Source organism: Podarcis filfolensis, assembly GCF_964270895.1.
Source record: "Podarcis filfolensis genome assembly, chromosome: 2".
NCBI classification, from domain to species: Eukaryota; Metazoa; Chordata; class Lepidosauria; order Squamata; family Lacertidae; genus Podarcis; species Podarcis filfolensis.
This window is the reverse complement of record NC_139605.1, coordinates 100,529,304-100,556,662: the sequence shown is the minus strand read 5'-3', so window position 1 is coordinate 100,556,662 and position 27,359 is coordinate 100,529,304. Positions and strand designations below refer to the sequence as shown.

At 40.1% G+C, this 27,359-nt stretch overlaps 1 protein-coding gene across 1 annotated transcript in view; it reads left to right on the top strand.

The window, feature by feature from the left end:
• Window positions 1–26,018, top strand: part of GNA13 (G protein subunit alpha 13) — a 32,093-nt gene extending 6,075 nt beyond the window's left edge. Inside the window, exons 2-4 of the mRNA XM_083598894.1 lie at window positions 1,049–1,275; window positions 18,909–18,959; window positions 21,705–26,018. Coding sequence (XP_083455020.1) covers window positions 1,049–1,275; window positions 18,909–18,959; window positions 21,705–22,280 — 854 coding nt within the window. The 3' untranslated portion in view covers window positions 22,281–26,018. The remainder of the gene's footprint in view (window positions 1–1,048; window positions 1,276–18,908; window positions 18,960–21,704) is intronic.
• The last annotated feature ends 1,341 nt before the right edge of the window (window positions 26,019–27,359 follow it).

Here is a 27,359-nt window from a genome sequence, read left to right as displayed (position 1 = left end):
GGTCTTATACATGTCTTTCCACTTTTCATCAAATAACAGTACTTTTTAGTATTCATATAGCACAGTAGAGTGTTAAAATTCCTTGCTTCAGATATTATGTTTGCAGCACACCTGTAATATATGTTAGTGTTAAGTGTCTTGAGGCTGAAAAAGAGCACCTACGAGTTATGTAGGAACTTCATGGCAGGTAAATTTTAAACCCACAAGTTGTTCATGACTGAATCCCTTAGCCCCTCCATTACACCAGTGTTTTCATTTTATCAGTAAAATGTAACAGCTTGTACACATTCTGTTTTTTACCTTATATTTTAAGGATAGTATTTTCTTCGCATTTTCAAGATGACCTGGACTGCACTAAAGTCTGTAGGACTTATTTCCCGATAGGGCTGGGTGATAAATTGTCCCAAACAGTTCGAAGTCCATATTGTGATACCGGTTTCATAATTTTTGACCTGGCAATATATTGCAAATCATGGTGTGTGTGTGTGCGCGCGCGCTTTGCAAAAATCACAATGTGGGCAAAACTGTGACGCTACCCAGTGCCTCTGCATAGCTCCATCCTTATTTCTGACATGATATATTGGTACATCATGATGTTTAGCTGGCGATGTATCACAAGATTGAAAACCAGGTCTCACTCAACCCTATTTCACGATGTGCTAGAATTAAAGTGTTAGGCCAGTTTCACAATTGCATCCCAAGTTAATACCATGTCTATAGTTCATTATTTGAAAAGAAAATTTGAAGACATGCTTTGTCAAAGCTGATAACCTCCCTATTTCTGATTACCACACTGTTAAGTGTCCTATTCCAGCAGCTGTCTTAGGCATATATGAAACAGCTATTCTCCAGACCCAAAATTGCACAGGATCTGGTTATGCAGAAAACAGTCGGGGCTACTACAGACATTTTTCTATCCATTACAGTACTTGTCATTAGATCGGGTCTCTCTATGTGTGTCACTCATTGCTTTTTGAGAGAAGCTGTTTATTGGGCCTAAAATAAATACCACTAGGAAAATAACAAAGTGCTTTCAATTTTGTTGAAGGTGTAAGAGTCCTTGTGGATGCTCGAGAGAAACTTCATATTCCTTGGGGAAATCCTTCTAACCAAAGAAATGGTGACATGCTGATGGCCTTTGATACCCGCTCAGGAGTGGTGGCGCACGGAATGGTGGAGACCCAAGTTTTTTTGCAGTTCCTTCCAGCAATAAGAAGCTTGTGGGCAGATAGTGGTATCCAGCATGCCTACGACAGACGCAGAGAATTTCAACTGGTAAGAAGCACATCTGATACTTGTTGTTCCTGTTGAGATCGCATATTGTGAAATGTTTTCAGGTGAAATAATGGTTCCTTACTGAGCCATTGTAAAAGTTATCATTAGCCATGATGAAAATACTCCAAAGATGTATAGCCTAGTCTGCTATGATTTTCATATTACAAATTGATTATTAAGAATCATTACTCAGAACCTAATATCCACAAGGCCCACCATAATTGTAGCAGAGCCTGAAATTTGAACCTGGCCTTGAGAGTATATAAGAATGATTTCCTGCTCTTAATCTACTTCAGATAAACTAAAGATACAAAAAGAAAAAAAATGGTATTACAAGCTACTTGTGCACCACATATGTCTGGTTAAAATCAGGTGTAGGTTCTGAAAGAAGTTTAGGGATGATGATAAACACAGTCAGGGGTAATGATGTGGGAATATTTGGTTTCTAGAGGAGCAAGGCACAAATAACTACAGCATGGTGTTATTTTACATGGGAAATAGGAAACCGCCTTAGTGCCAGAACATTGGTCTCTATAGCTAAATGTTATCTACACTAACTGGCAGCAGCTGTTCGGGATTTCAGACAGGAGTCTTTTCCTTACGTACCTGGAGATGCAAGGTATCAAACATTCAGCATACAGAACAGTTGCTCTACCACTCAGCTATGGCTCCTCTTATTCTCAATCACTTAACTCTTGGTAATGTTACCTTTGCTCAAAAGAGTCCTAGGATGCTAAACACGAGCATATGAACTGCCAGTGTTAGAAATTAACCGGGTACCAGGCACATTTTGCTATTGGCGTGGGTCCAATTACGACCACATGGAGATTTCTGGATGCCAGGTTGGCACCTGACATCTCCATCTGGCTTGCATCTCCAGCTTTCTTAAGGAGGTACACAGAAGAGCTTATTTATTGCATTTATATCCCACCTTCTCTGAGTACATGGTTCACTCCCTCTCTTCAGTTAATCCCTACAAAGACCCTATAGAGCAGCGGTTCTCAACCTGTGGGTCCCCAGATGTTGTTGGACTACAACTCCCATCCCTGAGCTCTGGCCTTGCTAGCTAGGGATGATGGGAGTTGTAGTCCAACAACATCTGGGGACCCACAGGTTGAGGGTCTATAGGCTGCTATAGAGGCTGTGCCTGGCCAAAGGTCACCCAGTGAGCTTCATGACTGAGTGGGGATTTGAACCCTGGTCTCCCAGATCCTAGTCAGACACAACTACAGCATACTGGCTTCTAGAGTATTTCTGATATGGGGCAACTATATAAATCAAGTAGATAAATAAATATGGGGGAAAGCAAGATGTTACTTAGGGAAGGCTTCCATATGTCTACATTTCGTTGCACTTCCCAGTTGTGTTCCCAGTTCTCAAAACCACAGTTTATCCTTCTCACCTCATGCACTAATATTCATGAGGTGAACCATTGTTTGCATTAAATTGGATTAAATTATGTAAACCATTGTTTGCATTAAATTGTCTGTCTATGTGCTTTTGAAAATCAAGATCAAACTGGTTTACAATTCTGGTACGTCTTGTTGGTTTGGATGTTGGGCCAATTTTGTTTTGCTACAGATCAAGGAAATGAGGCATTGTAGCACATGAGAGAGAGTGAATATGCAAGCCTAAGGGTCATTCCAGGCTTGTTCATTTACTTTGAAACTATGTCTAAATCAAACTATAATTTGCTGGTTCAGACATAACGGGAAACTATGGTTTGTAGAAACCGTAAGTAAGAGCATCTTACTGTGCAAGAGAAATGGGGGAAGGTGGAAGTGTGTGAGCCCAAGACTTGCTCATGTAGAGACAGCCTATGGTTTGTCATTATATGTGAAACCATGCTGTTGTTGCCCATACTTCTCAATCTCCATATTATGAAATGAAGAACTGTGACAAAAATTTACCTCTGCTTCCAGAATAGCATATATGCAGTAACAGCTTGGATTCCAAGAAGCACGTGTAGAATCCTCCTTACACAATGGGGCTTTCCTGCCCCGTCTTCCACATTACAGCCCTTGAAAAGCTGCTCCTAAGGGTCAAAGGACCCTCCAGAATGGAATGGGATGGAATGTGTTGTGGGGAGCTGCAGAATCAATAAAGAGGGATGGGGATGACTTTCTGCTAATTTAAGTGCCTTTTTGGTTGGCAATATTGGGTCCAAGACAATGACAACAACAAGAGAAATAAGACATAAAACTCTTAGCATTTATATTTTAAGAAAAATAAATGGGCACGTATATGCAGAGTTTCTTTAGAACGTTTTCATTCAGGTTGTCAGTTCTTTGGCAAATGTGGAAACAAAGAGAGGAATTCAACGTTGTGCTAATACAGATGTTATTTTAGCTCAAGCATTTCTGCTTGCCCAGACTTCCCCTCTCCCCCTGCACACCCTTCTGGGGTTTCTCCCACCCCACCCAAGCCAATATGGGGGAGGCCTGACATGCCAGTGTAAGCCATTGCACTTCCTACCACTAGTGGAACTAGTTAACGGAATCCAGCCTCTGGTTACAAACTTTTGTATTTATCCAGTTCTCGTGACATAATTTAGGAGAAAGGAAGGTGTTCCTTAGAATGCCTTAAATCATTAAAGCAAACTACTTCAAATCTCAGAAACCTCATTTAATTTGTGTGATACTTTGTTGCAAGTGACAACTTTTTTTGTTTGTGTTTTTAACTAATTTGATTTATGTACTGTTTTAAGTAATAATTGCATCTTGGCTTTGAGGTATATGGGAGAGAAGGGAAGGAAACATTAGTCAGTTTCACTTTCGATGCATACTCCAAGGTCTCCTGGCTTGATGAATGTTTGAACAGCACACAGCTGTCATTTCCTTCTCTCTCTCTCCCCTTCCCCCTATCCCTCTCCCTCCCACTTCCCCAAATAGAAATGTGAACATTAACACTTTAGAATTTGGCAATAGCCTGTTCTTTACAAAGTTCACATAGTCTAGTTGCATATAAAACTGCTTTGCTTTTATTGCCTGAGTATCACGGTGAGGTGCCTGGTATACTGTAGAATATACCTCCACAAAAGTAGATGATTATACAAAGTAACTCTTAACTGGCATTTAAGCTTGCAAAATTGCTAGCTACTCTTCACCTTTTAAATTCAAATTTGACAACTTTTCTTACAAGGAATATAATTGACATTCTGGAGTTGTTGCAAAGGAACATCAACACGAAAGCTGTTTTAGTTTTTATTGATGCGGAGAAAGCCTTTGATAATATCTCTTGGAGTTTTATGAAGAAAAATTTGAAAGGGATGGGAGTGGGTCAGGGGTTCGAAAATGGTATAGGAGCAATATATTCAGAACAAAAAGCCAAATTGATTGTAAACAATGTGGTGACTGAAGATTTTAAGATAGAAAAAGGAACACGTCAGGGCTGCCCTATCTCTCCATTATTATTTATCTCGGTCCTGGAGGTGCTGCTAAACATGATAAGAGGGGACCGATTTGTAAAAGGCATTCAGGTCGGAGCCAAACAATATAAATTGAAAGCCTTTGCAGATGATTTGGTTCTAACTTTACAGGAGCCGGAATCCAGTATGAAAAGAGCTTTGGAATTGATTAAAGAATTTGGTCATGTGGCGGGATTTAGACTAAACAGGGTAAAAACTAAAGTATTAGAGAAGAATTTAACTCCAATGGAAAAGGATAGGTTTCAGAATGAAACAGGTTTAACGGTGGTTAAGAAAGTGAAATACCTAGGGATTAATATGACGGCGAAAAATTTGAACTTATTTAAAGAGAACTATGAGAAATGTTGGGCAGAAGTTAAAAAAGACTTAGAAATCTGGTCTAACTTGAAGCTTTCCTTGTTGGGTCGAATTGCAGCTATAAAAATGAATGTATTGCCTAAAATGCTATTTTTATTTCAATCCTTGCAAATTTTGGACAAGATGGATTGTTTCAAGAAGTGGCAGAGAGACATCTCTAGATTTGTCTGGCAGGGCAAGAAACCTAGAATTAAGTTTAAAATTTTAACTGATGCAAAAGAAAGAGGTGGATTTGCCCTGCCAGACCTTAAATTGTACTATGAATCAGCAGCATTCTGCTGGCTGAAAGACTGGCTGCTTCTTGAAAATACAGACATTTTGGATTTGGAAGGTTTTAATAATGTTTTTGGGTGGCATGCATATCTTTGGTACGACAAGGTTAAAGCTCATAAGGCATTCAAAAACCATATTGTCAGAAAATCTTTGTTTAATGTCTGGATAAGATATAAAGATCTGCTGGAAAGTAAAACCCCAAGGTGGTTGTCACCTATGGAAGCTAAGGCTCAGAAAAAGCTCAATATGGAGGCTAAATGGCCAAAATATTGGGAAATTTTGGAACAAGAAGGTGACAGATTGAAACTGCAGAGTTTTGAAAAATTAAAAGACAAAGTGCGAGATTGGCTTCATTACTATCAAATAAGAGAGGCCTATAATTTGGATAGAAAAATTGGCTTCCAGGTGGATAAATCGAAATTGGAAACAGAACTGTTAGAACCAAAAACTAAGATTTTGTCAAAGATGTATAACTTGCTGTTGAAATGGAACACGCAGGATGAAACGGTCAAATCAGCAATGATCAAATGGGCGCAGGATCTAGGTCATAATATTATGTTTGCTGATTGGGAGCAGTTGTGGACCACCGGTATGAAATTCACGGCATGTATTGCCTTAAAGGAGAACATTATGAAAATGATTTACAGGTGGTACATGACCCCAGTCAAGCTTGCTAAAATCTATCACCTGCCTGACAATAAATGTTGGAAATGTAAAGAAGCTGAGGGAACATTCTTTCACCTCTGGTGGACTTGCCCAAGAGTTAAGGCTTACTGGGAAATGATATATAATGAACTTAAGAAAGTACTTAAAAGTACCTTCCCCAAGAAACCAGAGGCCTTTCTCTTGGGCATAGTTGGCCAATGGGTGCCAAAGAAAGATAGAACATTCTTTATGTATGCAACAACAGCAGCAAGAATACTTTTAGCTAAATATTGGAAGACACAGGATCTACCCACCGTGGAGGAATGGCAGACGCAAGTGATAGACTACATGGAGATGGCTGAAATGACTGGCAGAATCCGTGACCAGGGAGAAGAATCGATGGAACAGGACTGGAAAAAGTTTAAGGACTATCTACAAAAATACTGTAAAATCTTTGAGTGTCAATAGGATGTGGGAAGTAAAAGTAACAGGGTTTGTGTGACTCTGGTCAAAGATGTGTGAAAAGAAGAATCTAAGAAAAAAAAGGATAAGGGGTTATGAACAGAACAATATTATGTCATATTTTATAAGATGGGGTATGGATTAAAATAATGGAAAATGGGGACATAATAATTAGAATATAACATTAAGTATAGTTGAAACAAGGTTTTGAATTTGCTGAATCTGATTGGAGTAAAGTGGAACACAAAAAAGGGGGATGTGAGGAGGTCAAGACAGAGGGGCATGGAACTTTACAAATTTAAGAAAGAGTGTTTTTCTTTTTTCTGTTTTTCTATTTTTCTTCTTTCACTTTTTTCTTTTTTCTGTCACATATTGTTGTTTTTCTTGAGCTTTATGTATGGAAATGATACATTTTGAAATGATGAATTCTTTGTTTTGCAAAACTTTAATAAATATGTATTTAAAAAAAAAACAAATTTGACAACTTTTCTGTTGCTTTGCCCATGGAGTTGTACAGTGAGAACTTTGTTATTGCAATACTTTCCACTGTCTGCTTTGCTTAGTTGTGGCTTCTTGCTAATGCAGAAGATCTGGACATGTGAAAATATGTGAAGTCAGCTGTACTTCTAACACCAAGTTTTAATACAACTCTTGTGTTTGTTTTTTTGGAACATAAAAGTTAACTAACTGCAGTTCTGGTCTGAACATGGGAGTTCAGTTCAATCCTTATTCCATCAAAGTCACGAATGGCTCCCAGTAAATATTGCAGAAGTGTAAGAAAGTGTAATAAAAGGCATGTTAAGAGTAAAGCCAGCTGAGAAACACCCCCTCCAAAATCCAAAAAGGTAGGCAATACCTTTATTAGGGCCAACCAAAATGTTACAAAATATTGGCAAGCTGTCAACTTCTCCAGAACTCTTCACCAGGCAAGATGTTAAAGCAGAAGGGTGTGGGGGAGGATGAGGAAGAATAAAGAGCAAAAAAGTAAGAGAATTAAGCTTGGTGCCATATGGTCAGCTTCTAAACTGTCTTCCAAGATGAAGACTGCAAACTGAATGTCTCTGCTAGGTACCTGTAATGCATGCTTGGGGAACCTCTGCCCACAGTGCTGGGCAGGCTGGGATCCTAATTTGACTTGCAAGGCCATTTTCTCACAGCCGTGCCTATGATCTCTACTCTCAATATCATATGATGTCAGATGTGGGGGAGATAAAAGTGTGCTTCAGATTCATTTTAAATTTGGCGCCTTGAGTTGGGCTGTATTTGGAAGGCTCCTGAACTGAGAAGATCCATACTACAAGCAAGGCTTGCATTGCACACTGAACTTAAATGCCCACCCATCGCTGGGATTGGGGAACTGTCAGGAGCTGGCTGATGGATGGGATCCAGTTGTCCACCCCTGCTAGCATAAGCTATTCATTTTGCAACAGTAAATCTTGGTTCTAAAGGGAACACTATTGTTATATTTGAGATCCCACATACTGTGTGGAATATACTCCTAGCCTAGAGACTTTTTCATGCGATAAAACTGATTGAATTGGGCCCTAGCCCACGAAAGTGTGTGCCGCAATAAACCAGCTAGTCTTTAAAATGCTACAAAACTTTTTTTTTTTGATGCAACATTGCTACCCCTTTCAAATATAATCCCATAGTATGCATAGATCAAAGTAATGCTCTATTTAATTAACTTCCAGGTTTGCTATACAATGCTAATATTTTTTGTGTAGTTGTCTAATTCATGAGGCAGTGTGATCTGTTTTGAGATATGAATCATAGATCATGTTTCTTCAAATTATAAGGGACTATTGTGTAAACATGTCATAACATTAAATAGGTTATACAAATATATACTTAGAGTTGACCAAAGGTTTTAGATGACTCTCAAAGTAGATAATAGAAATCCACTGAATAGATGTAAACCATAAATTAAATGATCTATGCATTAAATAAAAGATCAGCCATGAGGACATTTTGGCCTGAAACAAACGTGTAGTACTGTTTAGGTAGTGACTATTGTTTGTAGCGGACAATTTTCAATTTTACTGTTTTCCAATTGTTGTGCTTAGTAGGCTCTGTGTGCTAGCCTTTTATTCACTGCTTAACATGTTTGAGTACTAAATAAAGTACATTGCAAGATTTTGGTGATTTCTGCTACAATGTGGAAAAATACAGTGTTTCTGAATCATTTGAGTCTCACTTGAAATTACTTCATGTCATGCAGAGCAGTTCCCACATGACACCTGTGCTTTAGAATGAATTGACATTACCGTGGAACCTCGTGTTACGTACCGTCCTCCTTACGAATACTTCGGGTTACCAGCTCCACTAACCCAGAAGTAGATGCTCTCAGTTGCAAACTTTGCCCTGGGATGCAAATGGAAGTTGTGCTGCAGCGGTGGGAGGCGCCATTAGCGAAAGCACGCCTTATGTTAAGAACAGTTTTGGTTTAAGAACGGACCTCCAGAATGAATTAAGTTTGTAACCGGAGGTACCGCTGTAGATGTAGCTCCTCTCTAGGAGAACTTACCTGGTGAGATCACTCTCTTATTTCCCCCCAATAAGGAGTAGGGAAAATATTTGCCTCAGAGTCAGATGATCAGAGCTTGCGACTAAAATAGTATTGTGTGACTGGAATGAATATATTGTCTGGTGGTAGGTACTAGTGTAATTGAGATTCAATTGTATAGATTCATGGGGCAAGTGATACAGGTATGAATTAATAGCTTTTTGTGATGGCAATGGCATAATCAGGTGACTGTTTTTAATCTGATGCTGATCTTCACTTTAGAAGTTTTTGAAGGGCTAGCATGTAAGAGGAAGGGAGAGCTGTCTTAGAGTGGTGGCATCTTATTTCTTAAACAAAATCAACTATTTATGTACAAGATTATTAGCTAAAGGAATATTTAGTGGAATAGAAAAACCTTGCAAATAGTGTCTAACTGTAAATACAACTATATAAGCCAGTTGCATTTTAAATTTGGAGTTAGAACAATTTGGATAAATCTAAATTGAATTAATTTGCTTCTGCTTAGTTTTACACTGGAATATATTTGTTTAAATCCAGTGAGGCACAGTTTGCGTTTGAATAATGTTGTGGCTTCTTTGTAGATTTAGCATCTCTCTAAATAATTTTAATATTCTCTTAACATGTTCATACAGTATTCAGAGCTTTGGATGCTCACTTCGGTCATTTAACTGAAATTGGATGTAGAATTGGCCTCTTGGTCTGCTAACAACTTTGAAAGAGAATTGTCATTAAAACTAGTGCAAGACCATTCCAGGAAGAATTAGAACAGTGTCTTTCTTCAGAATCCTGTTTACGTCTGTGACAATGCTTGCAAGCCTTTGATCAGATTGTCAATGACAGGAAAAGGTGTGTTTGGTTAGAATCTCTGCAGTTTGTTTCTCTTTTTAGCATGAAAAGCAGTGGAGAGAAATGTTCATTATCCACGTAAGCGATTGCAGCCCTGTGATTTGTCACTTGCCTATCCCTAGGTGAACACTTGATTGGGAAATGGCCCATGCTGTAGTGATAAATATGTTCAACTTCTAGCCTAGAGTTTCAGTATGTTGTGTCAGTCTTGCTATCAAAGCATTAAAGAATTTATAGTCCTGTAATGGTAAAAGATATGGAGGACAAAAAACATGGAATGAAGGCTGCAATGAAGGCTGAATTACTGGTGCTGTGCATCTAATGTTAAAGTGTTACCACCTTGCTTAAAGAATCATACTAGGTTAGGTTGTGTGTAGCTATGTCACTATCTCAGTCGCACTAAGGAAAATACCATAAAAGTAAGGCCTGAATTGCTTTTAGCACTAGAAAAGATGAAGCTGGAGAGGGGGAAAGGGTTGTGCATGTAAACAACTGGCATGAGAGCTTACCAGCCTGTCTTTGAATAGCTATGTATAGGGTTGATCTAATCGGTTGGGAACCAGCGTAGAAACAACAAGAGAGCCAGCCTCAGAAATGCTCATGGCTGTGTAGCTATATTTCAATGAACTTTTTGTTTTTGTATGTCTTCAATGCTCAAGTTTTATGTGATGACGCCAGACGCGTTTGTTTAAACCTGCTTCTGACCTAGTGAGGTACAAAGCTTGGGGTGTTCGATTTCCAGAATTCCTTTTCTCCTGTAAGGACGCTGAATCTGGAGATAAGAAAAGAACTCATGAAGGATGACTTGCAAAGAGATTAGCAATGGACATGCAAGAAGGGTTCAGCTTCCATTCTCTGTGTTCCCCTGTGAACCTACGTGGCTGAATGGGGACATGAACATTGATTTCCCCCGTCCAAGTTCAATACTTGATCCGCTGTTCATCACTAGGAGTTAGCTTTCACCCTTATTAAGAGGCTGCATTTCGCCTGTTGGAATATTTCTGGATTAAACTTTTGCAGTACTCTCTCCTCTGATCTCATAGAAGTAGATTTAAATTAGGACATGAAGAAGTTGCTACACTGTGTTTTCCAGCCCAGGCAGGAAATGCAGGCGATACAGAGACAAATGTTGTCAGTGGAAAGACATGAAAAACAGTTTGCTAAATGCAGCAGGCCTTTCATATGAGTAGCTTATACTACTCAAATGCTTTATTTATTTGCCTACTTTTCCTTTTAGTTTTCTCCAGAATTTTATATAGATGTTGAAATCAGCACTGGAAATGGACTGAAAGGCTAACTGGAGAACGAGGCTTCAGGAAAAGGATGAAGGAAATAAGAAACTGCAGCAAAAGGAGAATCCGAAGAAAACCCTGAAGATCAGTAAAGGTTGTGGGGTGGGGCAGGAAGGAAGATGAGTCAAAAGACAAGGTGGCTGAAGGAAGGGGGACAAAGCAGGCTGTGGACCGACAAGGAGGGCATGAAGAAACAGTGGTGAAGGCACAGAACTGAGGAACCAAGAAGAAAGCTGTCAGAGACAAAACTAAACTAGGGACTATGAATTATCAGCAGTATGGAAATAGACAGGTGAGGGAGGGGGGGCATATGCGGCCCATGAAACCAAGGACTATAGGGTTGTAGACCCTGAAAGTGGTGGTTTGGCAGTCATGGTTTCACCTTTGTCTACAACATTCTGACCCTAGTAATGGGGGGGAAAGAATGAGAGCTAGAAATTAGTGGGCATCAGGTGGGTGCTGAATTTTACTTAGTCATTAGCACATACTACAAAGGCTTTCAGTATTGTGCATTTTACAGTGGTACCTCGGGTTACATACGCTTCAGGTTACTTATGCTTCAGGTTACAGACGCTGCTAACCCAGAAATAGTGCGTCAGGTTAAGAACTTTGCTTCAGGTTGAGAACAGAAATTGTGCTCCGGCGGCGCAGCGGCAGCAGGAGGCCCCATTAGCTAAAGTGGTGCTTCAGGTTAAGAACAGTTTCAGGTTAAGTACGGACCTCCGGAACGAATTAAGTACTTAACCCGAGGTACCACTGTAATTGTGAATGTTTTGGTAAGCCGTGGAGGAAAACACTATAAGTGTTGATTTGTGATCAGTGAGCTGTCTGGCTGTGTTGCTGAGACATTGCTGGATATTGAGGGAGGTATGAACCTCTCCCAGATGCCCAAGCTATTGGATGTAGCACCAAGCATAATTTGAGGGGCAGGATGTATGGCTTTGGACTCTGGACAGCATCTGCCTCATCAGATGCCCTATTCAGCAGTTGGCCAGTTCTGTACCTATTGTTTTTCTGCCCACATCACCCTATTTGAACTGATACAGGTGGTCTTGAGGGTGTTATTGAAGACTCCAAGGCAATGGGGTTGAGGACTTTAATGTCCATGCTTAGGCTACTTTGTCAGGAGGACCTTGGAATTTCATGGCTTGTGCAGTTGGAGGATGTGGATAAGCTTCTTAGATAATTGAATCCCAACATGTATACTCTGGGTCCTTGACAATTGTGGCTATTGAAATCAGCAATAGAACTGGGCTGGAGATGAAGGTAGTGAACATTTCACAGAAAAAAGGGTGTGGTTCCTATTGTTCTGGAGGTGGTGGTTAAATTCATTAAATATAGTAAATCCTTATTGAATCCACAAACCTTAAACTAGCCTCCAACCGTTAATATTTCATTATTAGTCACGGTATTAGAACATATGATAGCTTCCCAAATTGACATGCTGATGCTGATTATTTGGATCTGTTTCAATCAGTCTTCATACCTTAGTTTGGGTAAGAACAGTCTCTGTCTCATGTGGGCGGCTTACATTACAATGTTCACTACCTTCATCTCCAGCCCAGTAGATTGGGTGGGGCAGAGGGGATGTGACCCTGTTGGTTCTTCAGTGGCTTTCAGTACCATTGACCATGGTATTCTTCTGGCCAGTTTAGCTGATTGATTGGTAAAACATTTGTCAGTGTTTTTTTGAAGCACTGTTAAAACAAAGCAATACTTTAATCCAGTCTTCCCCAACTTAGTGTCCTCCAGATATTTGGATGGCACCAAGTTGGGGCAGACTGGATTAAAGTATTACTTTGTTTTAACAGTGCTTCAAAAAAACACTGACAAATGTTTTACCTATCAATCAGCTAAATCTTTGTTGACTAGTCAAATGCCCAACCCCAGTGCCAGATCACATAATGAAATTTGTAGTCATACCCTTTTCCATTTTTACTTGCAAGCTTTAATCCCTCATTGGACAGCACAGAGTAACTAGCAAAGAGTCATATAACCTTTTTCGAATGTCATTCTGGTATAGGGGTTTTTTCACTCTTGATTTTCTCCTGTTTGGCTTCCCACTCTTGGCGAAGTTCTTCTCGTAGGTGAAGAACCTCACCGTCGGTTTTCTTCCTCCTGTCACCGTCAGGCAGGAAGCTGGTGTCCACATCTGAGTTTCCCCCGGTTTCTTCTTGGGGGGCCAGGTCCTCCCACTCCAGCTCTTCTTCCTCTTCCTCCTCATTCAGGGTGAAGGACAAAGTAGAACAGAATTCAGAATAATGTGGCTCTAAAACTGCACCAATCCTAGCGTACTATAGTTGTTCTGGTTTACTGGCAAGCAGTGGGCAAGGATAGTCTGGTCTGTATCTCTGGTGGTGGGAAGAGCATAACTGCAGGGCAGCTCAGCTTTTTTACAGGCTCTTTCCCCTGTCTTTTGAGGGGGTGACCTCTGACTTGCTGAACAATGGGGTCCAGAGCCAATTGCTCAGGTCTCTCAGGTAGGCATCTTAAGTACTCTTTGCATTTGAAGAGGATGGAACAGCTTGACTTGGAGAACTGGTGGTACTAGGAGACCAAGGTTGGGTGTGACAAGTAACACATGTTGCATTGGGCAACTTAATTGTGCAGTTAAGTTGCAAGGGATCTTTTCTTAGAAGCCTTTTTGGATATTCAGCTCTCCCATTTGTGAATAATTCTGACTGCCTCGCCTGCAGAAGGGCACATTGGTTTTATTTCATAGATAGTTACTGCTGTTGCCTGTTTGCAAACTGAAACTGGATTCTATGACTAATTTGCCAGATGTCTGACTCAGATGGAAATAGGGTAGGCTTCTGTAAATGAATACAATATTTAAGGAGAAAATACTGATTTTGCTTTGGATTTGTCATCAAGTTCTAGGTTAAGTATTTCCTTTCTCACAGTTCATCATAAACCAGCACTTGTCTAACTGTACTAAAATGTTTGCTTAAACTTTCTTCAGTTGATCACAAGACTACGGGGAGAACCACATGCTATCTAAATACAGCCCCTCTGAAAACGGAATACTTGCTGTTTATGAATCAGTGTATTTAACAGTGAGCATCTGTAGATTACTCAGATCTTTCAGTTGGAAAAAAAGACCAGGCTTTGTAGCTGAGTTTGGCCCTGGATAATGCTGATGAATTCAACAAGAGAGCAGATGTTCCATGAGCATTCAGAGACACTGGCTGAAGGCCAGCAAAATGACAGAAGGCCTTTTTTAACTTTGTACACCAGTGATGCTGTTAAGCTTCTTTGCCATCTTAGTGTACAGAAATCCATACAATGTTCAGTTACAGGGTAGGGTTGGAGGATCTCTATTTGTAACCCTGTGGAAACATCCAAGCTCAAATATCAGTGGTCACAAGTCTGTTAGATTTAGAGAGTTAACACTTGGTTACTGATAGCTTCTGACTATAAGGAAACGAATGGCATGCATGTGTGTTTGAAATTGCTTGTGATTTTCTCATTTTTTTTTACTTTTCATCTTGACATGTTCTGTGATGGTTTTAAATGGGATATTCTAGTGCTCTATGCCCAATTTGAGTGTAACCTTTCCTTCATATATTTTGGGCATCATATGCCGGTATTAACACCTTAAATTGGGCTCAAAAGCAAATTCACAACCAATGCAGATTTCTGGACGTGTCTGGTCAGAGCTGGCCGTTAGCAGCTTCATTGTGCATTCTGCACAAGCTGCAGCATCCAAATACTCTTCACGAGCAGCCCTACATAGAGTGCATTACAATAGTTAAGTCTGATATTCAATAAAATACACAGTGGATTTGCACAAAAACCTGGAAGAGCAAGTCCTTTGGCATTCTCCTGAAATTCTGATGCATCTCTAGGTGAAAGAAAAGGGGGAAACAAAGATACACTGTGGAGCGGGAGTTGTAAATGGGGATGACAGAAACGAAACAAGGAAAGTTATTTGCTGTATCTTGGCGACTTCTTAACAGAAATGTTTGAGATTTCATATGAGTACGGCATTCACCACTTAGGTGCTCTATTTCATAGTTTGGGCAAGTGGTCTGGATTTTATAGACATCTAGAACAAATGGCTGTCATCTTAAATTTCAGGTAAAATACTATTTATTCATTTGCTTAGAGGAAAGCAAAATTCACATTTGGCATCCCAAAGTACATAAAATACAACCTTCAGAACTAGCTTGTCTCAGCCTACAAACAATAACATTACTTATTTGGTGAGTACTGTAAAAGTTTTCCCTAAGTTAGCAAAAGCTTGTCAGACAATACTATAGGTTTGCAAGTTTGTCTAAATTGTTCTGTATTTTTTGCTGGTAGAACATGGTTTGCTATGTGGTTGAAAAATTCATCATTTAATGCTATCCTTGGTTATAAGAAACCTCAGTGCAGTTTCCTCTTGCACCACAGAGTTCTTTTTGACCTCAAGCAAATTACCGAGTGATTGATCTCTTCCTCTTTAAAGGTGCAGATGAAATTATAGCGCAATCTATAATTTAGGAATCATTAAAAGCATAGTCTAGGAATGATTAAAAGCATAGCCTTGCACATATCTACTAAAAAGTAAGTTCCACTGAGTTCATTGGGATTTGCTACCAGGTAAGTGTGTTCAGAATAACAACAGAAGAGGGTTAACCTCTGTAAAATGAAGGAATAGATAGACATAGACATGAATGGTGAACTGTAAACTTACTCTGATCCTGAATGCCACAATATATGTCATGGAAATTTCTGGACAGTGGATCAGTTGTTGTTTAGTCGTGTCTGACTCTTCGTGACCCCATGGACCAGAGCACGGCAGGCACTCCTGTCTTCCACTGCCTCCCGCAGTTTGGTCAAACTCATGTTCGTAGCTTTGAGAACACAGTCCAACCATTTTGTCCTCTGTCATCCCCTTCTCCTTGTGCCCTCAATCTTTCCCAACATCAGGGTCTTTTCCAGAGAGTCTTCTCTTCTCATGAGGTGGCCAGAGTATTGGAGCCTCAGCTTCAGGATCTGTCCTTCCAGTGAGCACTCAGGGCTGATTACTTTCAGAATGGATAGGTTTGATCTTCTTGCAGTCCATGGGACTCTCAAGAGTCTCCTCCAGCACCATAATTCAAAAGCATCAATTCTTAGGCAATCAGCCTTCTTTATGGTCAAGCTCTCACTTCCATACATCACTTCTGGGGATCTGGGAATGAATTCATCATATGTTACCTGCACAGTGGATAACCCCTTAGAATAAGCACAGATTTGAGAAAGTGAAATGCAAGCAAGCAAGCACACTGTATTTCTCAATAAATGATTCTGAATGAGTACTGTAACATCTATAATCCTAAATGTTTTATTGTGGCAACAGTTTGCTTCCACTGGATACATCAGGTATCCTGGTAAGGTGGCCAGTACACATTAATATAGATTTAAAGCCTAATAAAACAGGATGTGAGATTACAGCATGTACCCCTGATTAAAATAACTCTCAGATTGAAAGATGGTGAAGAACGACGGAAGTTCATGCAATTCGTGAACGGACACTGAGAAGATTCCAGGAGATGTGCTGAGTGCTGCCTTGCTGCACCATACTAGTTGTATTTATGATTTCTTCTCCCTCCCCACTGCTAAGTGTTATATGACGCAATTGCAATTATACAGTGCTGTGCAGAACAACGTAGAAGTAAAGCTGAGTGTCATCAGTGCAGTCATGACACTTCAACTTCATACCTCTGCATGACTTTCCCCAACAGTTTGGAGGCCAAGATTTATTCCACATGTTCTCTGGGTCAAAGATGCATGTGAGACTCAGGTTTGTCCCATATCTACCCTGTATGTAGTTTATGCAAAGTGAAAACATGTCCTTGGCTGGAACTTCGTTTTCTATGAGATTCTATGAGTAACCATTGCATACTTTTCACATTGGCAAACAGGAGTGCTTCGTGCAACACAAGTCTGGTGGGACATTTACATTAGCACGATTGTTGTGACACAAGATTTCTCAAGCTAAATCCCACTTCATTAGGTGCAAGAAATGTGGTCCTGAGTCAGGAGACTGGTTACAGGAAAGATAAAATTCATTAGTGAGGCCAAATCGTCATGAAATGTGAGATATATGCAAGAGTCCATTCACATTGGCAGTGATTGATGGCGATGATAACTGTACACATAAGATGGAAAAGGAGAGAAAGTGAGAGGGACGACTGTGTGGGAGAAAGGGAACAGAGAAAAGGGAGTGGCTAAAAGAGGGAAAGAGGATCTTTGAAAATCTTCCAATTGAGGATAAACATTTATACATCTAATAGAGTGCATGTTTACACCACAGTAAATCTTCATGCTTACATTTCCTCAAGATTCTTTTTTTACGTCAGGAGAATGACACGGTTATCCTTCCAGAATTTGTCACTGTTCACAGTGGTTATTACATGCATCAGCCCCAGGCCCTGCAGTTGCACTAAATGCAGATTTGTTTCTTATTATGAAAACCTGATTTGACCAAATTAAAATCTAAAGCCTGAAGATATGCTGTGTGCATTTTGTGAGTACTAGCAGGATTGTAACCATAAAGGGGGCTGTGAGAAACAAGAGGGGTATGTTGATGCTTTTCTTTTTATCTTTTATCTTGAGTTCAATCTTATGGACTGGTGCTTTCTGGAGTACTATTCTTGTGTTCTGCTTTATTGTGATGGTGTTTTAATAAATTATCTGGGCATATTTGTTTTATTGCTTTAAACTGCTCTGGGTTCTTTTTTGGGGGAAATATGGAATAAATGTTTTTAGATTTAAAAAGAGCATGCTTGAGCGTTTTCTGAGATTTGCAGGGAAAAAGTAAACTTTGAAAAAAGAAAAAATAAGGGAACAAAAAAGCCAAACATCCAATGAGAACTGCAAATACTGGAGTGTGGAGGATACAGAGTGCAGTGCTCTGCTTGGAGAGAATGGCTGCATCAAATGGTGGATAAGAGCACATATTTTAAGAGAAGTGGGGTACACTGCAGCATTTTGTTGCAGGGCATGCTGACTTATTCCAATAGCAATTGTGTTTTCTAGGAATCACACTGTGCTAGCCCCAGTACTATAGGGCGGTTGTAATCTTTCTCGAACCTGCCATACATAACAAAGCATTTCACTACTTAAAGAATATTTTGTTTGAAGGATACTGAGTCAAATGATAGCCCCCCCCCCCCGATGATGAGCCATCTCTGGCTTGTGCCAGCTATATTAACTTTCTGTATGCATGGAAAGGTAGTTTGAAATATGCGTTTTTCAAAACACTTTCTTAAAAAGATGTACTAGTTTATGGTGAACATGGCAGGAGCTATATTCCAACGTTCTCTGTTATTAGTGACTTTGCACTTCCTTGAAATTTGGGTTGCTGCTTGCTACAGCCAGTTGTATTTATTGAAATAGAATCTTATGTGCATGTAACTCATATGAATGTCAATGTATCAATCTTCCCCCTTTAAACAGATGAGCAGCAAATTTGTGCAGGCAAATTATGCAGAAGTTCAGAAATCATTGTCACACTTGGAGTCATTTCCCCATCTTTACCTCCTTGTAAGCAGAATTTCTAAACAGTTTCCTTGCACACCCTGATCCCATGTACATTGGTCCCAATCCAGGAGTGTTCAGAATGCTTAAATTCCCTGGAATCAATGTGCTTGCCCTATGATAGATTGTGGCCATTGATTTGATGCAAGTCCCACAGATCTTGGTGGCATTTGTTTTCAAGCAAGTGTGTTTAGGAATGGGGTGCAATATACCTGCTTTATCTAATTTGCATTAGATAGTTGTATTCATATATTACCTATGAAAAGCAATTAACTGTACAATTCCTTCATTTTAGGGGGAATCTGTGAAATATTTTCTGGATAACTTGGATAAACTTGGAGAACAAGTAAGTGCAACTTCATTGATTTTTAAAGCAGTCTGGTATGTTTTGAATGTTTTTATTTATTTAACAGCTTGTAACAGTTGAAAGTTAATTTATATTGCAAATTAAAAGTGAGAAAACATGCCAACAAACTGCTTATGTGGTGTTTGTGTTCAGTAGTCATTGGTGTTTTCTACTAAGCTTCCTCCATTAACTCAGAGTGCTATGGTTGATGCTAATAGTGTTTTTCGTCTGCTCAAATTGCATCTTGCCCAGTTCTTTGGCAGCTCTAAAACACAGTAAAGCGAATAACAGCGTCTTCAGGGCCACAGTTTCCATCAGGATTATAGAATTGTTTATAAGCTCCAAAGGCATACAAAAAAGGTGGAAGCTAACACAGGCCTTGGCTTAGTGTTATGAGCAAACCAGTGCTCATGGTTTGTTTTATCTCTAAACATTAATGGGTAAGTAAGGAACAAAGCCTGACTTCTGTTTATGATTTGTTTGGAGAGAAACAAACTACCAATGCAGGTTTGCATGTTAACACTAAGCCTAGGTTTCATGGTTGTTTCTCACATCTCTAGGCTGGATGGAACGATGAAGCAGGAGCAGTTTGAGCAGTGTGCTTGAGCAGTGAACATTGCTTATTCACGGCAACCCATGGCTTACTGCAGGGGTAGGCAACCTAAGGCCCGGGGGACGGATGCGGCCCAGTCGCCTTCTGAATCCGGCCTGCGGATAGTCCGGGAATCAGCTTGTTTTTACAGGAGTAGAATGTGTCCTTTTATTTAAAATGCATCTCTGGGTTATTTGTTTTAATTTTTTTCCAAAATATAGTCCGGCCCACCACATGGTCTGAGCGACAGTGGACCGGTACACAGCTGAAAAAGATTGCTGACCCCTGACTTACTGTTTACCATGATGTGCAAATTGAGCCATAATCACTTTTCAGCTAGACAGTTCTGTTTTAGTTGAGTTGGTTAATCTTGTGTAGCGGGAGTGAGCCTGTTGAATTGGGCTTTAGGCCCCAGCAGCAGCGAAGTCGTGAGAAGCGTCTTGGGGAGGAGGGAAAGCTCCCAGCATTTCTCAATCTATCTTGCCTTCACATCAAGCAGCACACGCCTTTCTTCAGCTCCCGTGTTTGTCTTCCACATTCTTCTGCTTGTTAAGCAGCATTATTCTGGGCTTAGGTGTCTGCTTCTGAAAGATAAAGATCCTAAACTTGAACTATATTATGCAGAGAAGAAATAGCATTGCAAATCTGCATAGCCAAAAAGATTGAAAAGTAGCAAGCTGTGTCCTTTTCTGTCCATAAAGCTCTTCTGTATTTCTTTTCTTGATTAGAACAAATCAGCTAGGATATGTTAGCATTTTAATTCTGCTTTGCAAAAAATGCTCCTGTTAGAAATCTTCAAGATGACAAGGTATAATTTGATCAATCTCCACAGGGAAGAATTATATTTTTTCTCTCAAGTGCATTGCAGGGGGTTGACGCAGATGACCCTGAGGGTCCCTTCCAACTTTAAATTCTATGAATTTAAGTTTATGAGGGGCTTTATTTAATGTTCAGACACACTATTAGTTACTTCATAATATAGCTAACTTTGCAGAATGTTAGAAATTAGGTAAGTGCTTTCCTGAATAAAACACAATCATAGAAAATGGTTCCCTTCTCTTCTCTCCCTGCCCCCAATAATTTCTCTTTCTGAAACCATATATTTGTCACTGAAAACTTTTTAATCAATTACCGTATTTTTCGCTCTATAGGACGCACTTTTCCCCCTTCAAAAATGAAGGGGAAATGTGTGTGTGTCCTATGGAGCGAAGACGCTATAGCCCCGTGACCCTCTCCCGGCTGGAGAGGTAACGCGCGGCTATGGAGGCTCCTGCCATAGCCCCGTGTCACCTCTCCAGCCGGGAGAGCGCGCACGGGGCTAAAGCAGTCCCCCGCGACCCTCTCCCGGCTGGAGAGGTGACGCGCAGCTATGGCAGGAGCCTCTATAGCCGTGTGCCACCTCTCCAGCCGGGAGAGCGCGCGCGGGGCTAAAGCAGCCCCCCCCCCGCGACCCTCTCCCGGCTGGAGAGGTGACGCGCGGCTATGGCAGGAGCCTCTATAGCCATGCGTCACCTCTCCAGCCGAGAGAGCGCGTGCGGGGCTAAGGAAGCCATAGCCCCGCGACCCTCTCCCAGCTGGAGAAGTGACGCGTGACTATGGCAGCAGCCTCTCCGCTGCGCCTTTCCGCTGCTCCCTGACCTGCTCTTTGGGGCTGGTGGTGGGCTTCCCCCCGCCAGCCCCAAAGAGTAGGTCGAAAGGAACCTTCCAAGGTAGCCGCCTGAACGCACCTTAAACGGCACCTTGTTTTAGAGCGGGAAAACAAGAGGGGGAAAATTCTCCCACTCTCTGCGCAGCGCCTCCTGCCACTTCGCTGAAGGGGCGCTGGGCAGAGAGCGGAAGAATTTTTTTTCCTTGTTCTCCCCCCTCTAAAACAAGGTGCGTCCTATTGTCCGGTGCGTCCTATGGTGCGAAAAATACAGTAAATGAGATAAACTTAGAATGGTATCATTCTCATTATACTTTTGGCACTGTATCGTACACGCAACTACTGAGTTATTTTAAAAAAACACACACATTTAGATAACAAAGGATGATAAAATCTTCTCTGTTTCAAACATTCCAGGGCAGTTCATTTTAATGTTCAGTACCATTCACAGCACCTTAATTAACTTTGGCTTTTTGTTTGTTTGTTTGTTTGTTTGTTTGTTTCTTAGGACTATCTTCCCTCCCAGCAAGATATTCTACTGGCACGAAGACCTACAAAAGGGATTCATGAGTATGATTTTGAGATTAAAAATGTTCCCTTCAAGATGGTTGATGTAGGTGGCCAAAGGTCAGAGCGAAAACGTTGGTTTGAATGCTTTGACAGCGTCACTTCTATATTGTTCCTGGTTTCATCGAGTGAATTCGACCAGGTACTTATGGAGGATCGACTAACAAATCGCCTTACAGAATCTCTGAACATTTTTGAAACTATAGTCAACAACCGGGTTTTCAGCAATGTCTCCATAATCCTCTTCCTAAACAAGACAGACTTACTTGAGGAAAAAGTGCAAAAAGTGAGCATCAAAGACTATTTCCCAGAGTTTGAAGGGGATCCCCACAACTTAACAGACGTCCAAAAATTCCTGGTGGATTGTTTTCGCACGAAACGCCGGGACCAGCAGCAGCAGAAGCCCTTGTACAACCACTTCACCACTGCTATTAATACAGAAAATATCCGCCTGGTATTCCGTGATGTAAAGGATACCATCCTTCATGACAACCTCAAGCAGCTCATGCTACAGTGATGCGCAGCAACAACAAAAAACTTTGATTTGTGTTAATAGTTTACAGCAGGAGTTGGAAAAAGGTCTTGTCCGACCTCACGATGTGTGGGGTAAAGCTGCTGCTGTTCCAGTTAATTGCCAACTTCTCTCAAAATTCAGGCTTAAATCTTTTCCGCTATATCTCGTGTCTTGAAAGAGTTTTCATTTCTTAACAGACCTCAACTTTTTTAAAGCTAACTCACAAGTTTTAACCTCTTCCCTCTTTTCAGCCTGACGAAGCCTGTACTCCAATAACAAGTAACTTGTAGACATGCAGTTTAAAGAATTTACTTCGGAAACTTGATTAAGTTTAAAAAGCAGTTTTGGCATGTGAAAGGGCTATAGAAGAGATTTGTATAACTCTGGACTGCTCTCCAAGCTTGGCCAACCACCACCGTCAGTTCTTTGTGGCAAATAGCTCCACCCTGTCAAATAATTAAGCTGTTTTTGAAGTTTACAAATGCATTTTTGCTTCCATGCCAATATAGGATGTTCGCCAAATGGTACCAGAAAGGAGGTCCGCTACCCGGGAATTTTTTAATCAAAAAGAATCATGCAAAGGGACTTCTGATCTTAATTGGTCATTGTTAGATCATGTGGTTTGACAAAAAAATCTATGCTTTAAGTTTGGAACTAACTAGCTTAAATCACACAGCTGTTTGCAGCTTTAGATGTCTGCCAGTTGCTGTGAATTAACTGTTTTAAGAATGTTCCTTGAGGATTGTTGTTGTTCAGTTAGCTCATACATTATGGTTTGGATGATGGAGGAAACCAAGCGAGAGATTTGTTTCTGTTAAGCAGCAGCAGTGTTTATAGATGTCAGGTGCATCTATAGTGTTGACAATACTGAGAATGCACATAACTGTATTAACATACAGGACTGAATATTATATTGCTGGCCAAAAAGGCAGAAAGTGATTATCAAAAATTATAAGGGAACTGAATGATAACCTTGAAATGCCATATTGCAAGACAGTGAAATTTTAAAGGGCCTCCACTTTCCACATCAGTTGCTGCACACCTCAATAACTCAGGCTTGTAAGCACCTCATTCACTGAAAACACAACAGTTTTGTGGAACTAACTGCCTTTTTTCATCTCAATTCTGAGGAGGCTAGTGACATTTTTGATTTCTCAGGTGTTGGTTTAAAAGCCCATATGCTACTAGTTACTCTGGATTTCCAAGTTAACTGTAAACATAACTTTATGCTATGCTTTAAAGGGAACATCTACAAAAGCAATGGATACTTATGCCTGTTCTAACGCTTTACTCTCATAAATGTTTTAATGGTTAACATGATCAGAGATTAGCAGCACAGTTCCCCCTTTTTTTGTCACACAGGCCAAATTTGATGCATTGCTATTGTAATTCCGTAATCTTTGTGGAAGGAAGTCAGTCAGCAAAATCCATAGGTTTGAAACCAATTTAGTTTTGCTGTCTAGATCCAGGTAACTTGAGAGCTCGTGCCAATTAAGTGCTTTAATAGAACAGGCTCAGTGTGGAATAGTGAGCCTATTACAGCATCAGAAAACACTGTTAATTGATGCAGAATCTTTTAACCTAAAGTGCCTCTTAATTGCTTTTCCTTGCGGTGGCCTTAACACAAATGCCAATGTTTCAGATTGTGGCCTTCTGTGGGGTGGGGTGGGGACTCCATTGCCAGGTTAAACTTAGCTACAGCACAGAGATGTTGCATATTTGCTAGAAAATACTAAAAATAAAAATGAAACCACCCACTCAGATATTCTGAAGTGTAACAGTATAGGTGTAGGTGTTCTGAGGATAATATTTCTCCCACTCCACTCCTGTATTCTTTCAGGGGTCAATCAAAATCGGTATGCAAAGCGCTTTTTGCTAGTCTTCTAAGTAATATATAGTTAAGGGCAGTATTTGTTTTTAAATGTGTTAACAAATCATGATTTATGTGGAACTACAAGCAAATAGGAAGAAACAAAATGGTTTCATTGGTTCAGTTTTATAATATTGCTAATGGGTATAGTTTTTAAAGTGCGTGGTGCACAAATTTTCCATTGTACTCCAGAAGAATTGCTAGAAGTGGAGAGATTTGGAGTATTTGGATTTTTTAACCAAAAGGAGACATTTGGGGGTGGGGCTGCAAATTTAATTAAGGGAACTAGGGAGGAGAGGGATGGTCCTTTCCCCGCTGGCAGCTTTCCCACTCAGTCTCACACATACACAGCTGCTTTTCCTCCACAGCTTGGTGGTGGGGGTGTCATTTTGATAGGAAAATCAGCTAGAGGAAAAAGAGTGAAGCAGCCCCTGGCTACTCATCCGCTTAACCTTTCATGGCAACTTCAAAAAAAGTCATGGGAAAGATACACACAACTGTGTGTCATGTCTAGTTTGGTAGAACCTTACATTTTCAGATGTCACCTTCAAATACAGGGCTGGTTTGTAAGAACACTTTTTCTCAAGTGTCGCTTAACAAAATGCTTCCAAATTTCTTTTGCAAATTCCGGGATTTGTATTTAAGTAAAATTAGAGAGTAGAATTTTCATTCTAACCTCCGTGGAATAAACATGGAGTGATCTTGCATATAATATTTTAGACTGCAGCAAAAATCTGAAATAAAACATTTAATGTCAAAATTCTTTTAAAAATTCAGTAGAAAAATTAAGGCAACTGATCTTTTTAAACAACAAAAAACCAGTCTTAACTTTAGCCTCATGCCTTATTTTGGAGTAGCACTGTATAAACAGCCACTTTTCAAAGCTTAAAGAACCCTCTTTTCTCAATGAAGTGCAAGATGGGACTACTGCTGCCCCACTCTCAGGCTTCTTGAAAAGTTCACTGCAGTGTGGGAGAGCAGTTTGAAGAGCCCAAAAACTAGAGGGAGACTTTGAAAACAGCCTTTGAAGACAAGGTGATGGTTGCACACTCTCAAGATGCTTTTCACTTAAACCAAATGTGATTTTCTTGTAAGATTATTTGGAAACTTATCTTAAGAAGAAGCCTAGGTTGAATCCAGACTTGGTCATATTTGGAAAATTATGGGACTCTTCCCATAATGATTTCAGTGGATCTGTTCTAAGCATGACTAAGTCCACATCCAATTCATTGGCAGCAAATTCTTGCTTGAGCCCCTGATTAGATTTTCTTTGTGCTAGAGTCAACTGCACAAAGACCAGTTTTTTTTAATAGGCCTTTTTCTGGTACCACAACAAAGACATCCCTAAGACCAGACTTGTAAAGATGACACAGCATTGTAATACTGCCATTTGCAGTTTTCTTTTATCTTGTACTTGAAAGCAAATTGCCACTTACTTAAAACTGCTTTCTCATTCTTCAAGAACATTGAGAGCTTACATTCTAGAAACCTTTTCTCTAAAAATATATTTGGTAACAACCTCACATAATATTTATCTAATGAAACCAGGATTTGTATTAGCTTTGTATAAATGTGGGGTGTTTTGTGGCTTTACATTTTTTTTATATTTGTAACTTTTGTAACTTTCCAGGGACTAAGAGAATCTGCTACTTTGTAAAAAAAAAAATCCCTCTTGCCTTAGTTCAGCATCAGCAATAAATTATTTCTAAAGGTCTTAAAGGCATAATTTTAAAATGGTTCGGTTACTAATAGACAAAAGCCTCTTTGAGATTTACGTTGCTCTCTGTACATACATTGCAGGTGTTCCAACTATTAATATTTGCCTTATGTAAATTACTGACGGTAAATAAACAATATACATCCTCACTGTGCATATGGAGTTTGTATCTTTGTGTATATTAGATTGAGGTTTTATATCTTGCTGGCAATGCAGCCAGATTTTGACAACTGCCTGTCTTTGAAACATTTAAAATTCTAACGTATGTGGAACTTAATTGTATTTTGTGGGTTTGCGTTGTCTTCTCTAGCTGCAAAGTAAGCAACTCTGTGCATTCTTGACATTGGAAAAATAAGTGCCATTTTAGAGTTTTGACACACCCAAGTGTCCAAAAGTTAAGCGAAAAGTTTACTAAACATTGAATCTCATCCTATACAATTCTGGAAAAGAATTCAAAGAAGAGAAACAAAAATATCAAGGGTTGGAAGCTCCTCTATGTTGAAATACAGAATTTTGGTGTAGTTTGGAATTTCTTTGGAAGAGGAGGAGAATAGTGGGAAGAGTAGAAGCATAGAGAGTGAAGTGAGGGCTTGCCAAGGCTGGAACGTTGAAAAGAATTCTGGTTGTATTAGTCCTAGGTTTTATATTCTGCAGTCCAAGGCATTTTGTAGGCATGACTACTAACTCAATTATTTCACATTTCACATGTCACTAGCAGTACAGTCCTAACCTTGATAACTTGCAAGTAATTCCTATTTAAGTTTTATTCTACATAGGATTGCAGCATGTAGTAGTTATTCTCAGACATGTGCTGGTGTCACGTTGCCCAAAACAAACAAGTATTTAGAAGCAGAGCTTGATCCTTGCCTATAAAAGGAAAACTTTCAGATGGCAGTCGGCACAATAGTATTAGCATGTTGACTTAGCAGAGTAATAGAGCTACTTAGAAACCAATAGGTCAGTGTTAGGAAAGAGCTTTATGGTCTCCATTTACGGGATACATCCATGTGACTTGATTTGAAGTTCGTTCTTTTCCCCAAGAAGCCCTCTACGTGTTGAGTGAAATTTCTCAAGCCTTCCTTCCTCTGAAAGTAGTTTTAAGGTTGCACAATGAGCAGAAAAAAGTGGAAGAGCAATCCTTTTGTGACGTTTTGCTAAACACTCACTGAGTGGCCTCATTGTGGTAGTGCATTCCTAATTTCGGTCAGGATTATCAGAGCTGAAATGAAGTTTCAACTTGTGTGTTTGTGTGTGTGTGTGCTTGTTTTAATTAATACCTCTTCTATACACAGTCCAAGATGGCATTTGTTGTTGTTTGTTGTTGTTTAGTCGTTTAGTCGTGTCCGACTCTTCGTGACCCCATGGACCAGAGCACGCCAGGCACTCCTGTCTCCCACTGCCTCCCGCAGTTTGGTCAAAACTATGCTGGTAGCTTCGAGAACACTATCCAACCATCTCGTCCTCCATCGTCCCCTTCTCCTTGTGCCCTCCATCT